This window comes from Octodon degus, unplaced genomic scaffold (assembly GCF_000260255.1).
Source record: "Octodon degus isolate 3935 unplaced genomic scaffold, OctDeg1.0 scaffold00084, whole genome shotgun sequence".
Taxonomy (NCBI): Eukaryota; Metazoa; Chordata; class Mammalia; order Rodentia; family Octodontidae; genus Octodon; species Octodon degus.
Window position 1 is genome coordinate 1,539,350 of NW_004524660.1, and position 15,090 is coordinate 1,554,439.

Sequence of the window (15,090 nt, forward strand, 5' to 3'; positions counted from 1 at the left end):
CCCAGCCCCAGCCCCAGCCCCTGCCCCAGACCCAGACCCAGTCTCTGCCCGCCCCTCTGGTGCTCATCCCCACACAGCACTGCCACATCTTCCCTCAGGCCTCTCTGCCTGAGCCTGTCATTCTTCCAGGGAAGCACAGCCTTGCCCTCCACTTCCATCTGTACCCATCTCTCCCCCATTGAAAACAGCTGAAAGCTTTATAGGACAAATAAAGTCTCACTTAATCCTGAGCAAATAGGCAGGGGAGGAGCACAAGCAAGGGGGAAGGAGAGCAGCTGGGCCTTGCTTCCAAAATCAGGCTGCCGGGTCTCCGGAGCCCTGGCACTGGGTGTTCCTTCCACATCTGCAAGACTTTTCCCCCCAACAAACCACTCCCTATTCTGTCAGTCAGACCAAGCAAAAGAGCAACACATCTCCATCAAAGAGCAAGGCACCATGCCAGGATCTCCCCCGCCCCTTGCTGCCCCATGCTACAGTGAGAGCAGGGGTGCACTGCTCGCTGTCGGGGAGGCCAGCCCAGGTCCCCAGCACAAACGCTGGTGCACAGAGGGGGCTGCTATTGTGCAGATGTTGGCGCTCCCTCAGAATTGACCCGCTGGGATTTTACCTTCATGCAACACCACTGAGATGAACTTTTGAGGAACTTTTAAGTTTTAGGCTCTGCTCTGCTCTGCTTGGCCTTAGCGCCCTTATGAGATGGGAGGAGCGTGTTCGCCCTTCTGTCATGTGGGGCCACCTAGAAGGTGTCATCTGTGGGGAATGTCTCCTCACCAGACCCTGACTCCTCATCTCCTCGATCTCAGCCTTCGCAGCTTCCAAAACTGTAAGCAATGAATTTCAGTCATCTGTAGATAGGACACAAGGCTGGCTGTCCTGACAGGCCTCCCCCTTGTACCAAGTTGTGAACTGTAGGTACATGTGTATCCCTTCATGGTGGCAGAGGTGTGCAGAATTGGGAACAGTGGTCTGCCCCAGACTGCAGTTTAGAAAGTGCACCTCCCCCATCCCTGTCACCCACATGGTACAGTAGAAACAGGAGCAGAGAGCCTTTGGATGGTTTGCGGGCACAGATGCAAGTTCAAAATACGCTGAATCTCAGGACAGTGAAGGGTGCTCGCGGCACCTTCAGAAGCTAGGATCCGCACAGCCTCCCAGCACACCCCCACCTGGTTCTCCCTGATCACTCTGGCACCCCACATGGAGGGAAGCTTTCCACGGGAGACATAACAGGCTGGTGTAGGTTTGTGTGAAGCCTGTCCTCTCTATGCTTGGCTTTCCAGCTGAGAGGCAGAGGCCAAGGAGGGCCTTTGGGAAAGGTGGAGCCAGTGAGAGGAAGAGCACATGTCACCAAAGAGCAGACCAACCTTCCTTCTCCCCAACTTGGGCCTGGAGACGGCCTCCTTGGGCCACTGGGGACAGGGCCAGTACAGTAACTGCCTGTCCCGGCCTGCCTTCTGCCAGCCCCAATACACAAAACGGAGCAAACAGAGGCTCCCCATCTTCTGCGCCAGCTTCTCAGCCAAAGGAATGAAACGGCCACTTCTTTTTATTACTCAGGATTTCCTGAGAACCAGACTATTAGTCCCCTAATGTAAAGATAATAAGCTTGTCCCCTGCGGCAAATGGTGCAGCCCCAGCAGAAATGCACTCACAGCACTGTCAAGCAGCCTTCCTCGCTGAGGATGAGGGGACTGGGAGCAGGAGAACCAGGACAGGCATCTGGGGCAGGCCGGTACTTTCTCCACAACCTGTAGGAGCTGAGCCCAGGCTGGCCAGGGAGAGGCCATGTGTGTCCTCAAGGCCTCGCGCTCTGCCTCTCTTGGCCAGTGGGGCTGGGGTGGGCAGTGGTGAAGGACGTGAGCCCCAGGCAGAGGGAGGGTGTTCCCTGCTCCAGCAGAGGCAGGAAGCACTGCTCCCAAGCAGGCTCACAAAGGCAGAGGGTTTCCAGGCTGGCCCTGCTGCCACTGTAACGTACCACTTCCAACTGCGGTGGATATAATGATAAGGAGCCCATGAAACCGGTGGGAAGCCTGAGCATCCTACAGGTGAGGTGAGCCGCAGCGAGGGGGCAAACCAAGGCAGAGCCAACTCCAGGAGGGCAGGGGTCCCAAGCAGAGGCAGAATGTGCCCCAGAAGAGTGGCCCTGCTTGCTCCTGTCTAGGCTTTCTTTAGCTCTGCCCTCTACCTCTATCCCCCAAGGTAGGAGTTTCAGCAGCAAGAGCTCTTGGGGCCTCCAGCAGTGACATTCTGTCTGCATGGAGGGTGGAGGCTCCTTAGCCCTGGGTCAGGGCCACATGCTCACACCGAGTGGGACAAGGGCTTGGCTCTGCCCAGGTAATGCAAAGGACAGCCCTTCCAGACTGAGCCAGGACCCTGTGAGGCATCGGGGTAGCTAGTCACAGTGCTGCCACATTGCCACTACTCATCACACGCTTGTCCTCGTTCACATAGGCTGTGCACTCTGTGAGAGCCAGGGACTTGGCTAGAACCATTTGTCTTCTTCCCAGGGAGCTTGCACAGCCCTGGACAGATAATGGAAACCCAAAGCTTCCTAGCGATGGATCAGAATAGGACAGCGGGGCATGGCTCGGTCACACTGACACGCGAGCGGGCGATCTGCAGGTCTCTTGCTGCCTAAGGCTCTGCTTCCAGTTCCTTGAGCTCCAGGCCTTGGCCTGCATCAGGTGGCTTCCTCAGTTCCCACCTCTGCTAACCTATCCCTGAAGCTGTCGCAGCCTAAGCAGGCAGAGAGCAGGTACAGCCCCATGCAGAGAGCAAGGGAAGTTCCCCACAGTCCTGTCCTCTTGGCTTCTGGGGCCTTGGATTGCCACTGTCTGAGGATGAGGGTCTGAGTATGAGGGAAATGGACCTGCGCTGTGTTCAGAAGGAGAGAAGGACAGCCAGAGACCCTGGCCATGCTTGGATGGCTGCTCAATCCAGGAGGGGGAATGTCATCTTTGGCTATCTCTTTAGGGCTCCCTGGGCTATTAGAACCCTTCTGAAAGAGGGTGACAGGGAGGTAGAATCATTCTGCATTTCAGAAAAGAGACACAGGTGTCCAAATTCCACCCCCAAGACATCGAGGTTTCAAAAAAGAGGAATGGCTATATCTGCATCGGGAAGAAAAACTGAGAAAAGCCACTAGGAACTTAGAAGGAGGCCAGAGAATCTGAGCGAGTGAATGGGTGGCACTGGCCAATTTACTAGTCAGCTGTCTTCTCCTCCTTCCCCTTCCCTTCCTCCTCATCTTCGTCCTCCTCCCCCTCCTCCTCCTCCCTATTGCAGGAGCTCTGGGCCTCTCTTTCTACAGCCAGCTCCCTATGCTGCTGCTCCGCCAGAAGGTGGCGTGCCAGCTGCTCCAGGGCCTCCGGGCCCACCCTCTGCAGGCGTTCCTCGTGCTCCTGCCTCAGCAACCGCAGCACTGCCTTGGCATCCTGGGGCCTAAAGTGTTTGGCTAGGACCCTGTCCAGCTGGTGCCACAGGGGCTGGGTTTGGTCCTGAGACTGGAGGGCTTTGTCTGCTGCTGCTGTACCCAAAGGCCGCATGATGACATTGATGGAGGCATTGGGCCCAATGCAATAGTCCGAGAGGCACTTGTCATCATCCAGTGGCTGGCCACGGAACATCAGGTGCTGCTGCTCCTCGGGCACCTGCAGCTGCTCAGATACCAGCTTCTTCAGCGTAGCCACACTTTCTTGCTCTGACACCTTCAGGCTACATTTCCGTCCCAAGAGCAGCTTGACTGTGAGGAACATTGGGCCAGAGCAGAATTAGGAGGGATCCATGCTCTAGTGGCTGCCCTGAAGACTAAAGGGCCCCGTAGGAGAAGGTAGTCCCAGCACTGGGAGGCCAGTAGTGCCGGGAGGCCAAGAGCCCAGCCCGGTGAGCAACCACTGGCTAATGCAAGTGATGTCATAATGTTGCAGGAAGGCTCATTTCTAGAGTAGAACTTTAGGGACAGCTCTTAAAATTCCCAGGGAGAGGATGGTTCAGGGTGGAGATATGAAGACAAGAATCAGAATACAGAGAGCTGAGATCAAGAGGAGCCCTCTCTCCTGATGGGAGAAAAGGAACCGACCAACTACTGCAGAGGGGGTTGATGTCACTTTCAACCCCTTTGCCTAACATCTTGTTTGCCTGGCTTCCCTGTGTGCCTGGAGTTCTTGGAGCTGGAACAGCTTGTTTATGTGGCTTGTCTTGGGCACTCCATGTTCTTGGGATGGTCTTGCTTTAGTTCCACACGTGTGATTGGCTAGGGATACAGTTTGGAGAAGCTTTTTGAGTTGTTGAAAGCTGCTAGTTCTCTTGGGCTGCTCTGCTGGAGGATTTTGTCATGCTGGCTTTCCTGATGAACTTGGTTGTCACTGGAAGAGCTTGGGACCTTTGTTTTCATTGAGAATGGCTGTGGTTCATTTTGGGGGCACTCTGGTCCTTACCTTAAGCATTGCATCCTGGCTCCAGAGGGGCAGATGATGCACTGCTGTCTCCTGGAGAAGCTTGTCATGTTGGCTGTCCTGATGGGAACTCAGCTTCCTCATCACTATACAAGCTCAGGACCTCACTGTTGCTGAGAACGGCTGTAATAGTTTTGGGGGAGCTCTGGTGCTTACCTTGAGCATTGCTTCCTGTCTTCAGTTCAGATCCCTCAGCCTGGTAGCACAGATCCTTCATGAAATCATTGGCACACACTTCCTAGCTTCCACAACTGACCTTAGGGCCCTTCCAGCACAGATAAATGAAACAGGACTGCATGAGACGTTGTGGGCTCTAAGCCTCCAATTGGACTAGTGGGAGGCATTGTTATGAGCTCTAGGTTTTCAGCTGGACTCATGCAAGATACTAGGATCCAGGCCCTCAGCTGGATTCTTTGGTCTTCAGTGTGTTGACAGACTTCCTACACTCCTTGTATATTATTCTTTGGATGATTCATCATAAAATAACATTATAAAATGTGTCCTGTATTATATTGTTCCTCGCAAAAACCCCAAACCACGACGAATTGGTACCAAGAGTGGGGTTGGAACCCACATGGGCACCAGCTTGGTCTCCAGCTTCAGCCACTCCCCACACCTGGCTGTCATCCCACAGTGGGTGGGCTGATTCTGTCATGAGCCCCAGGCTCTCTGCACTTACCATGCATTCCTTTCACCCATTCCCTCTTTCCCTTCTGTACTTTCCTTTCCTACCAATCTAGAATCCACGGGGCTGTGGTACTATTGCCAACATCCTAGAGCTTTTCAAATTTGCTCTTCCAAAAGGCCAACCCTCTACCTTTTGGATTCCTGCCCCAAGGCTTCTCCAGAGTTTACCTCTGTCTTGCAGCTCTGGTAACTGAGGTCAAGTGAAGAAGACACCCACAGACACCATGAACGGAGCTTGCCCTCATCTCTTTTACAACATTCCCTGCTTTTTCCAGTGCTGGACAGAAGTGATCCTACATCCCTCTGTGCAACCATTACTCCCCTTGAACACACTTGTGTTGATACACCTAGAAATCTGTATCTATGCCTCCGTTGCTGGCTCTCAGAGGGAGGGACTGGGTTTCATCCATTTGTGTCCCCTATCTCCAGCACAGTAAGCCTGGCTCACGAATAGCCTCGAAAATGTACTTGTAATTACAGAATGTGCACTTTCAGTATACTGGGCCACCCAGGAGCACACGAGACTCACTCAGCTCAGCAAGCCGTGAAATGACAGGAGCCTTCCTGCAACCTCGCTCTCCCCCTACTGCTTCCCCTAGAGAGATGAAAATCCAAAATTACATAAATATAAATCAAAAGGTAACTCCAGTCTTTACCAAAGGATCTTCTGCAGTATTTCTTTAAATATCCAGTTCCCTGGGTGCATTTGAAATAAGGCCAAGTTTGCAAAATGTACATACTGTGGGGGAGGGGTGGGCTTCATGATGGCAGGGCATCATAGAAAGGGAGATGGGGATGCGCGAGGTTTCTCTGAGACCATTTCGACCTCCCAGCCTCTGGAGGGGAGAACCCTATGGCAGAGGTAGGGTTGGGTTCAGCCTGTTGAGGATGCCCAGAATAGAACTAAGCAAGGAAAGTATCCTGGAGGGTGAGGTTTGAGCCATCTTCTACAAAGGACAGAAGAATGAGATGGGGAAGAGAGTGACCTGTGATTGCTCTCCAACCTATGGCTCTCCCAAAGAAAGGGACAAAAGCCAGAGTTGTGGACATAGAAGAAATATCTCCAGCTTCTTCTCCCAGAATCATCTACCCAGCTGGGCCCTGCCAAAAGCACTGGAAGCCCCTGAGGAAGAAGTAGGACCTTGACTCCTAGAAGCGTAACAGCCAGAGCCCAGGCTGCATCTCCCCAAGGCCAGTGGCTTCATGTAGGCAGGTGTGCTGTGACAGGGCCTCTGTAAGGGTCACACCTGCTGGGATACACTTTCCAAATCATGGTACTTGGTCTAGGGAGCCTGGTGTCTATGGACTACGAGGACAGAAACTTCTGAGTTAGTAGTGTCTAGGACGCTGGAAAAATGACTATTACTCAACTCCTGTGTCTGTGCCCTGGAATTTTGCTGCCCTCCTAAGGGCATCTCGCTGGGCTCGCAAAGTACATTTAGAGCCTGGAAATTTCCTAAGTTTTATCCATGCAATTGTTTGTGCTAATTATGCAATTAACATGAAAAAATATAGTTGCATAATCAGACCATGCAATCAGATAATGATTGTTATTGTTGGGGTCATTTGGAATGAGTGGGTTTCATGATTTGGAGGAAAAAAAAACAAATCCATGTTGGGTAGTAGTGGGCTCAAGTCCCTCTTGAAAACCACTGCAAACTCGTCTGGTGTCACCAGAACACCAGCACAATATCTGGCCAGGAAGACGAGTGGAGATGGGAGAAAGCTTTGGGATAGACTCAAGAGCTTCTAAGTGCCCACAGCCCTTCACGGTGCTCCTAAATGGGCTGGCTGGACCTCGTTCACTGAGGATGTGAGCTCCATGGTGTGGAAGCTAATGGTGGAGCTGCTGGCCCTTGAGCTGGCTCTGTTTGCTGCTCTGTTGGATACAAGTGTGACCATTGCCTAGCCTCCCTCTCACAGCCGCCCTGAGGGCCCAAAGCAGCCCATAGCCCCAGGACCTACCACATTGTCTGACATTAAATTTGCAAACAATGGAAACTCTCCCTGTCAGCCATCCATCCATCCTGGACGATTCTACTGGGCCTAGAAACAGGCCCAAAGATGTCTCCTTGTAGGTCTTCTTCTTCCCCAAATAGGCAAAGTAGCCTTCTGCAGGGGGGCCTTGTCAGAGAGAGGAAGGTAGAGTAGAAAATATTCACTGACAGTGAGGGACACTCTGGGCAGCAGGGAGGTCACAGCAACTCCCTGGGGCTGTACAAAAGGCTCATCAGGAAAGTAAGTTATGACTTCCGCCCACCTCACTCCCTGGAAGTTATCAGGTTACTGCACTTTGATGATGTCAGGCCAGCTTGCAGGGGGCTCCTGGGGCAGGGCAATAACTGGGAGGCAAGAGCAAGATCTAGACACAGCGGGGCACAGAGACAATCAGGGCATAAGAAAGCCAGTGCAGGGAATGCTCAGGCAGGAGACCTCAGAGGAAAGATATGGGAAGGGGGAGCAGAGAAAAGGTACAGGGCAGGAATGGCCCTCCGCCCTCTGCTGCTACCGAAGTCTGGAAAAGTCTCATGGAGGGGCCAGGGAGATAGCTCGGCAGTCTAAGCACCTGCCTGGCAAGCACAAGGACTGCGGTTTGATCCCCAGTACTGCATGCTGTGCTGGTTCCACATAGTGAGACCCCGTATCAAATAAATTAAAAAAAAAAAAGAAGTCTCATGGAAAAGCCTGGACAGGGTAAGTGGCACCCCTCGGGCGCTCTTTATCACACAGGTGAGAGCCTCCAGGCATTTCTGGCACTCCCTGCTGCTTCCACCAGTCCCAAACCCATGGTGCTGCACCTGTCACTCGCCAGGCCCTGAAGAAACATCATGATGACAAGATCTCAGAAAACTGAGCTGCCCTCTGGCCTACCTTGTGCCATCCTTGGTGGGGCCACAGGAGCCCAGGGGATGCTGATTATAATCCCAGAGCAGCTAGCTAGCTATTATTTATTTATTTATCTGATACAGGATCCCACTACGCGGCTCAGACTCATAGTGATCCTCCTGTCTCAGCATCCCTAGCTCTAGGATTGTAGGTGTGCGCCACCATTCCCAGTTTTGGTGGCCAGTGTGGTGCCCCGCCTGGGTTCTGGGGCCAGCACAGCATGCGGTACCACACCAGGGATTGATCTCAGGTCCTGTACTTGCCAGGCAGGCACTTAGACCACTGAGCTATCTCCTCAGCCCCCAGCCCCCAGCCCCCAGGCCCCCACCAGTTATTGATGGCTTAGGCCCCATAGCATTTGCCCAAGTCTTGGTCTTGTACCAGACAGCCTAACTCCTATCCTGCGCTGCTATCCTGGAGCCTTGGAGAAGTCAGGCATTGGCTGGGGCAGTTGGGAAGCCAGGTTCCTGATCTGAGCAGGACTCGTGCCTTCTGGAAAACCTCATGGGCCTGAAACCTGCTGTGACCACTAGATGTCACTGGCGACTTCCTTGGCCAGCTTTAGCCGACAAACAAGCAAGCTTTCAGCTTGGACACATGAGACTGGACCCCAGGTTCAGAGCTTCTTAGGGACACAAGTCCCCTCCTCCTACAGACTTGCAGTCATTCGCCTGTGTAGCCTATCTAGTCACATTTGGGACACAAACATCAGGGCCCACCCAGAACAGGGCACTGGGTCAGGTGCCAGTAAGCCTAGTCCCTGGGGGAAGGAGGCACATATAACTGTCACCTTAGCACTATACTTAAACTTTACCATGGAGGAGAAAGAACTCTAGATTCCAACAGAGGTGGGGCCAGGTCAGAAGACTTCACCAGGAATGGGCTGAAGAAGCTGCGGGAGGTTCCCAGCGCAAAAGCAAGAAGGCTACCCTCATTGCAGGCCCATGCATGAGCCCCCATGGAAGAAGCAGGACTCCGTGTACCTGGAGTGACGCCATGGGGGCAGGAGAGAACAGGCAGCAGGCGGCCACCTGGCCAGCTACCACCACAGAATGTGCCTTCTCTCTGCTGAAGCCAAAACGTCTGACTTAAACACAGCTCACACTAAATCCCTACAGTGTACAAGCACAGGAGGGCCTACAGAGCATCTTCTGATACTGCTCAATCTTACACACATACACACACACAGCCAACCACAGCCTTTCTTCCCGCTATCTCTGAGCTCCTGGGAAACACCTGCAGGGGTGCCAGACCCCACATAGCACCAAGCTGTTGAGAATGAGTCCCTGGCTTCCTTGGTGCCCTCTCCGATGGGCCTGGAGGAGGTGCTCGCTATTGGTGGTTGGTGGCCCATAGCCTCACGTAGGGGTGATTCAACCGAATGCACACAGGGATCACATGGTGGCCCATCTGCACTCTGAGGCATGTGATTTCAGCTAACAAAAAGTCTTTAGCCTTGGGGCCGGGGAGATGGCTCAGTAGAATAAGCTCTTGCCTGGCAAGTGCAAGGGCCTGAGTTCAATCCCCAGTTCCGAAAAAAAAAAAAAAAGTAATTATAAGCTAAAGGGCAAAATCTGTCTTATAAAAAGTCTGCAACCATCACACTGTAACCTATCATTTTATTTCAATTTATGTATTTGGTTCAGGGTCTCACCGCACAACTTGGACTCCTATTTTCAGCCTCCCCAGTGCTGGGATTACAGACATGTACCACCACGCCCCAGCTTGGTGGTCAGCTCAGCACACCCCAAAGGTAGAGCTGGTGCAGCATATGGAACCAGGGATCAATCCCTGGTCACTGCTTTTGCCAAAGCAGGCACTTAATCCTTAATCCATGGGGCTATCTCACCGACCCTAGCCTATCTTTAAATATACTAAATATCCTCAGAACTTCAGAGTGATGGTATTATAAACCCTCAGGGACTGGGACTCAGCAGGACATCATGGAGCAGGAGCCAACAGTGAGCACTGGGGGTGAGAGGAAGCCTCAGGTTCCTTACGCCCAGGTCAGTTGTTCATCCACACATCCATGTCCGCATTCCGCAGAGAGTCCTGCAGACTAAGTACGTACTGGGCACTTGCACCGGACACTAAGGAATTAGCTCTGCTCTGCAGATCTACTATTATGGTTTGTATCTAGATGTCCCCCCCAAAGCTATGTGTACTCCTAAGTGGGACTTTTTGGTGGTGACTGGGTCATAGGGACGTGATTTTCATCAATCTATGGATGGTTCGCCCATTGAAAAGTTCATAGCTGAATGTGATTAACTTAGTTACTTTCTCATTGCTGGGACAAACTACCCCTCACCCACAAGTTAAAGGAGAAAATGTTTATCTTGGCTCAGTTTGTAGCAGTTATGGTCAGTAGTCAGCTTACTCCAAGGCAGGGCGGCATGACAGAGGGGCAACGGGAGAGGAGAGGCAGTCCACGGCAGGGGAGGCAGGAGGCAGGAGGCAGGAGGCAGTTTGCTTCAGTTATAGAAAAAGAGACCAGTGTGAGATGTTTGAGGGAGAGAGCTGAGGCAGAACCAGCCTCGGCCACCAGGTCATTAGTGTCCTTCAGGATTGGCAGGAAGGGCGAACTATGACAATCCTTCTTCCAGGCTGGAGCGAGAAAGCACCCCAGGAGGCTGTGAGTAGCACTGTACAGATAGGGAGTGTCAGAGGCCAGGAGAGGAAGCTGTCTTCTAACCTCTGGGCCAGGGAGCAGGAAGAGCTGAAGGGCCCCATGGCTGAGGCCAGGGCCTAGCAGACCAGGCCAGGCAAAGCATGCCAGGGCAGATCCTATTCCAGCAGGGCTGGTGCCTCTAACTCATCATACATTTCTCTAGTTCCTGAGTCCTATTTGGCCTCTAGCTCCTTTTTTAAAGTGCTTCCTGAAAAAATCTCTAACCTTGTCTTAGATGCACAAGAGGAGAGAAGACTGATTCATCTCTAGGCCCAGTTTAGTTAAGAAGCAAAGGACCCCTAGAGTCAGAAGAATGGTGGCAGCCACCTGGCATTAGTGGATCTGCCCCAAGGAATGGATTTGCTAAATGTCCCCCCTTTCTCCAAGGTCACCATTCCCTTGAAGATCAGCGCTATCAGCCCGGGTGGTGAGCACCCTCTGCCACATGGCAAAGATTAGATACGATGCATTAAAAGTGAGGACAGAGTCGTGCCCTGAGCACTTCCTGCTCCTGCAAGCCCATAGCCAGGTCTGGATAGAGAAGCCCGGGACCACCTCCAAAGATGCTGCCTATCGATTCTGCAGAGCCGAAGAGACCTCGTGTTGTTCCTAGAGAGACGCCAAGGTTGGGCCTTAAACAGGCCACCATGCACCAGCCCTTTAGCCTCACTCTTGGCCTAAAGGTGCTAAGAGTAGACCTTGGATGGGAGTCTTGCCACAAAACCCCTTATATCCACTACGGAAAGGCAGATTCCTTGCCATACAAACAAGTTGTATGTGCTTTGCTCCAAAGGATGGTGGGAAAGGGTAAATACCAGAGAGAAGAAAGGGAAAAAAGCTGGCCAAGGCTGGGCTTCAGGACTGAGGTGCCTGAAGACAGGCTTCTATTGGGACAGAAAAGACTGCATGAAAATTGAACACGGGTATAGAAAGCTTGGACTGGGCGTGAGCTTGGTTAGCCCCAAGGAGATCCAAATGGCAGGTGAAGTGCTGGACTGTGGGAATTGCTTAGTATTTTAATATTTGACTTGTTACTCTTCTAGCTGGTAGCACTAACCAAATGTAGTAAGATGTTAGAGCCAAAAACAAGAGAAAATTCTAATCTAACCAATATTTGATTTGCAGTTCCTGGGAGTGGCATGGATTATATCAGCCCCTGGGAAAACTTGAGCCCCACTAGAGGCAGCTTTCACTGCCTTAGAAAATCCATCTGAATTATTACTGCTATAGAAACCCAAGCAACTAGCTTCAGGATTAGCAGCCGGAAATCCTAGTTAATGGCTCTTGCAGGGATCCCCACTAGGGGATTCCAATTCAGTATAATCTGAGCTACAAGAACATCACACTACCAGCGAGCCCTGCTGGCCCCACCCCTGGAGCGAGCTGAGACGGCAACTGAGACTGGGCATGGTGGCGCATGCCTGTAATCCCAGCACTTGGGAGGCTGAAAACAGGTGGATCACTACGAGTCCCATCTATGTAGTCAGACCCTGTAGACCCTATGCTAAATACAAAAAAAAAAAAAAAAAAAAAAAAATCACACTGGACTCCCTGCCTTTTGCATATTAAGCCCACTCCCTACTAAATGCTCCTAGGATTCTGGGACAAGTTGCTCTTTTACTTTTACTAATAAGGATCTGAGTGAGAGTCAAGAAGGAAAAGGGCAGGACTCAGGGTAAAGTGCAGAGTATACAGGGAGTTAACTTGAGGGCAGGAGCTAGTGAGAATGGGACACATCACAGCTTGTGTCCAGGTGTTTCCCTAAACCTCATCCAGCTGGGCTTTTGCAAAGGTGCGTAAGCTGGCAGTCTGTGAGTGAAGCAAGGTCCAGTGCCGGGATCAGGGGTGTGAGCGCTGCTCACGTCCTAGGGTGGGCAGCCTGCAGACAGTGGAATGCTGCTTTGCTGTCTTTCACTGCCGTGAACTATTACACCTCCATCATGTGCCACCCTGGCTTGGAGCTAGCCAAGTATGGACTGAAACCTCTGCAAACTGTGAGCTACGTAAACCTTTCATTCTCTCACTTTGGGTGTTGGCTATTTTGTCTCAGCAATGAGAAAAGCAACTAAGACAGTGTGTGACAAACATCTTTTGCCTGAGAGAACCAGAAAAGGCCAAGGGAGCCAGCTATCATCCCTGTCCTTCCCTGGCCTCTCCAAAATATTGCCTCCCTTCGACACCCAGAACACTCCCACATCTTCCCACCCATCAAATCCCCGGAGCTCAGATTCAGGAACTGCTGACTTGAAGCCATCTCTGGCATGTACAACTGACCTGAACCAGAGAGGCGTGGAAGGCAGTGGGCAGGTGGCCAGCTAATGGAAAGGTCCTGTTGAATTCAGCCTGAGGACCAGCCCCCCAACCCACGCTCTGGAGAGCACCTTCCTGGAGGAATGGCAGAAGCTCCTCAGATGCCAGTCTCTGTTGGGAATGGTATATCTGCAATGGTAGTCCTGGGGCTAGCAGGCAGGGTGTGCGAGACAGAAGTGGTAACCCTGGGGTCCCTAGCCGCCAGCTAAGGAAGAAGAGGCTGATCGATGTGAGGGAATGAAAACGAACCCTGGTCTCTGGGTTCTGTTTAAGCTTATCGTCTAGAAAGTGGATCTCGTGCCCTGGGGCCCTCTTAACTCTTGACTGAGCCAAGAAAAAAAGTCATGCTGAGTATAGGTTGTTTTCCAGATAGCAACCAGGGGCCCAAGGCTGAGATCCGGTGGGATTCTCATGTGTTGGCAGCTAAGTCTTCTCAGAAAGCTGTGTCAGGGTCAGAGTGGCCGAGGCAGGAGTCTCCCAAGGTATCCAAAACCACAGTGCAGCCTCTCCAGCATTCACTTACACCTGCCCCCCTGCCTCCCTACAATGGCAGGGAGGTGGTAAGTGCAGAAAAATTCAGGAATACAGTTAGAGAAAATTTTCTGGCATCAGGCAAAGATGTTGTAAATCATTAACAATGAAGAGCATAAGCTGAATGGTTCTTGTCAGATGAGCCCAGTCAGATGAACCAGGTCAGATGCAACATTCAGCTGGAAACCACGGTGGATAGGTGAGCTTGGACTACTGTTGCAGTAAACATGCGCATAGGTGCCCGGATGAAAAAACCACCTCGTTCAACAGGCCTCACACTTACACAATGGGAAGAGGATAATGGAGATGCCATCATCATACTAGATCACCAGAAGAGAGGATCAGGGGGTGCTGTAGTTACCGAGATTGGAGGCCACTGGCTTGGACAGCCATGGCTTGTCAGAGGGAAGAGCAAGAGAATGGGGCCCAGAGGCCTATTGGGCAGAGTCCCACATCCATGGACTCCAGGGACAGTGCCATCCAGGACAGGAGTTGGCCCTAGGCCCAATTCAGTGAGGCAAAATGACTGTGGGGAGCCCTGTGTGGGGAACGGTCCCCAAGACCCTGGTCAAGTTTCTGGGCCCCAGATGAAAAGTGAATCATTGGTTCCCTGTGGAGGGGAATAGTCAGTCACCCTGTAAAAGTTTATTTATATACATGTCTGATCTATTTCACATCCGCTCAGATATTTTGACACATCTAGAGGAAATGTAACTCTCTCCCATATGTCAGGGTTTGGTTGGCCAGACCTAGGGAAACTCAACAGGGTCACAGAGGAGCAGAGGGGAGTAGCAGCAGCATCAGGGAAGAATGCCAGAGGCCTGAGGCCACATGGACACTCTGGACCAGCAGGCTGGGGACAGGGGTCACAGTGAGGTTGATGCAAATCCTCCTGCCTGAGTTTAGAGCCTTCAGGCCCAGACCTGGGATGCTGAGTTAGCTTTGGTTGCTGGGCAACACAAAGGATGGGCTGAGGATGGAAGAAACCCAGAACAAGACAGAGAGAGCAAGTATCTGGGAGACAAGGCTGTTCAATAGACAAGACAGGCTTGCAAGGCAAAAGTGTATCCCAGTACTTCCGACACCAGCCAGAGAGCAGGGCTGGTCTCCCTGTGCCAGCCTCAAGGAACAAGGAGACCAGGGAAACTCTAAGTAGGTGAAACAGAGGCAACGAAAGAACTCTGCTAGCTCTAGGGCACTAGCTGCCTAGAGCTTCCCCCAGCTCCCAAACTCTCCTGGACTTCAGCTTCCTTACAGGGCCTGATGATGGAGCAGAGACTGGTAAATCCTTAACTACACCCAGGAGGGACAATGCAAGGGGACCAGGCACACCAGTGAGCAGCCTGGCGTCTGGCTCTCTGGTGGCCAGTGCACAGCTTTCTCCTTCACCTCTGCCCCACAGGAACAGAGCTCAGTCTGGAAGGAGAGCCCAAGCAGTCTGGAAGTGATGTGGTGGCGGGCACTACAGGGCACTGCACAGAAGCAAGCCCAGCATTCCAGCACAGCACGCCTTCTGTCAGCCAGGGAGGGCTTTCTCAGCTCGGACTTGCTAAG

At 52.2% G+C, this 15,090-nt stretch overlaps 1 protein-coding gene across 1 annotated transcript in view; it reads right to left on the reverse strand.

Moving 5' to 3' along the window:
* The window catches only part of Ubl4b (ubiquitin like 4B), a 31,920-nt gene extending 28,037 nt beyond the window's left edge, over positions 1–3,883 (reverse strand). The window contains exon 1 of the mRNA XM_012515967.2: positions 3,256–3,883. Coding sequence (XP_012371421.2) covers positions 3,256–3,755 — 500 coding nt within the window. The 5' untranslated portion in view covers positions 3,756–3,883. The remainder of the gene's footprint in view (positions 1–3,255) is intronic.
* Positions 3,884–15,090: the final 11,207 nt, after the last annotated feature.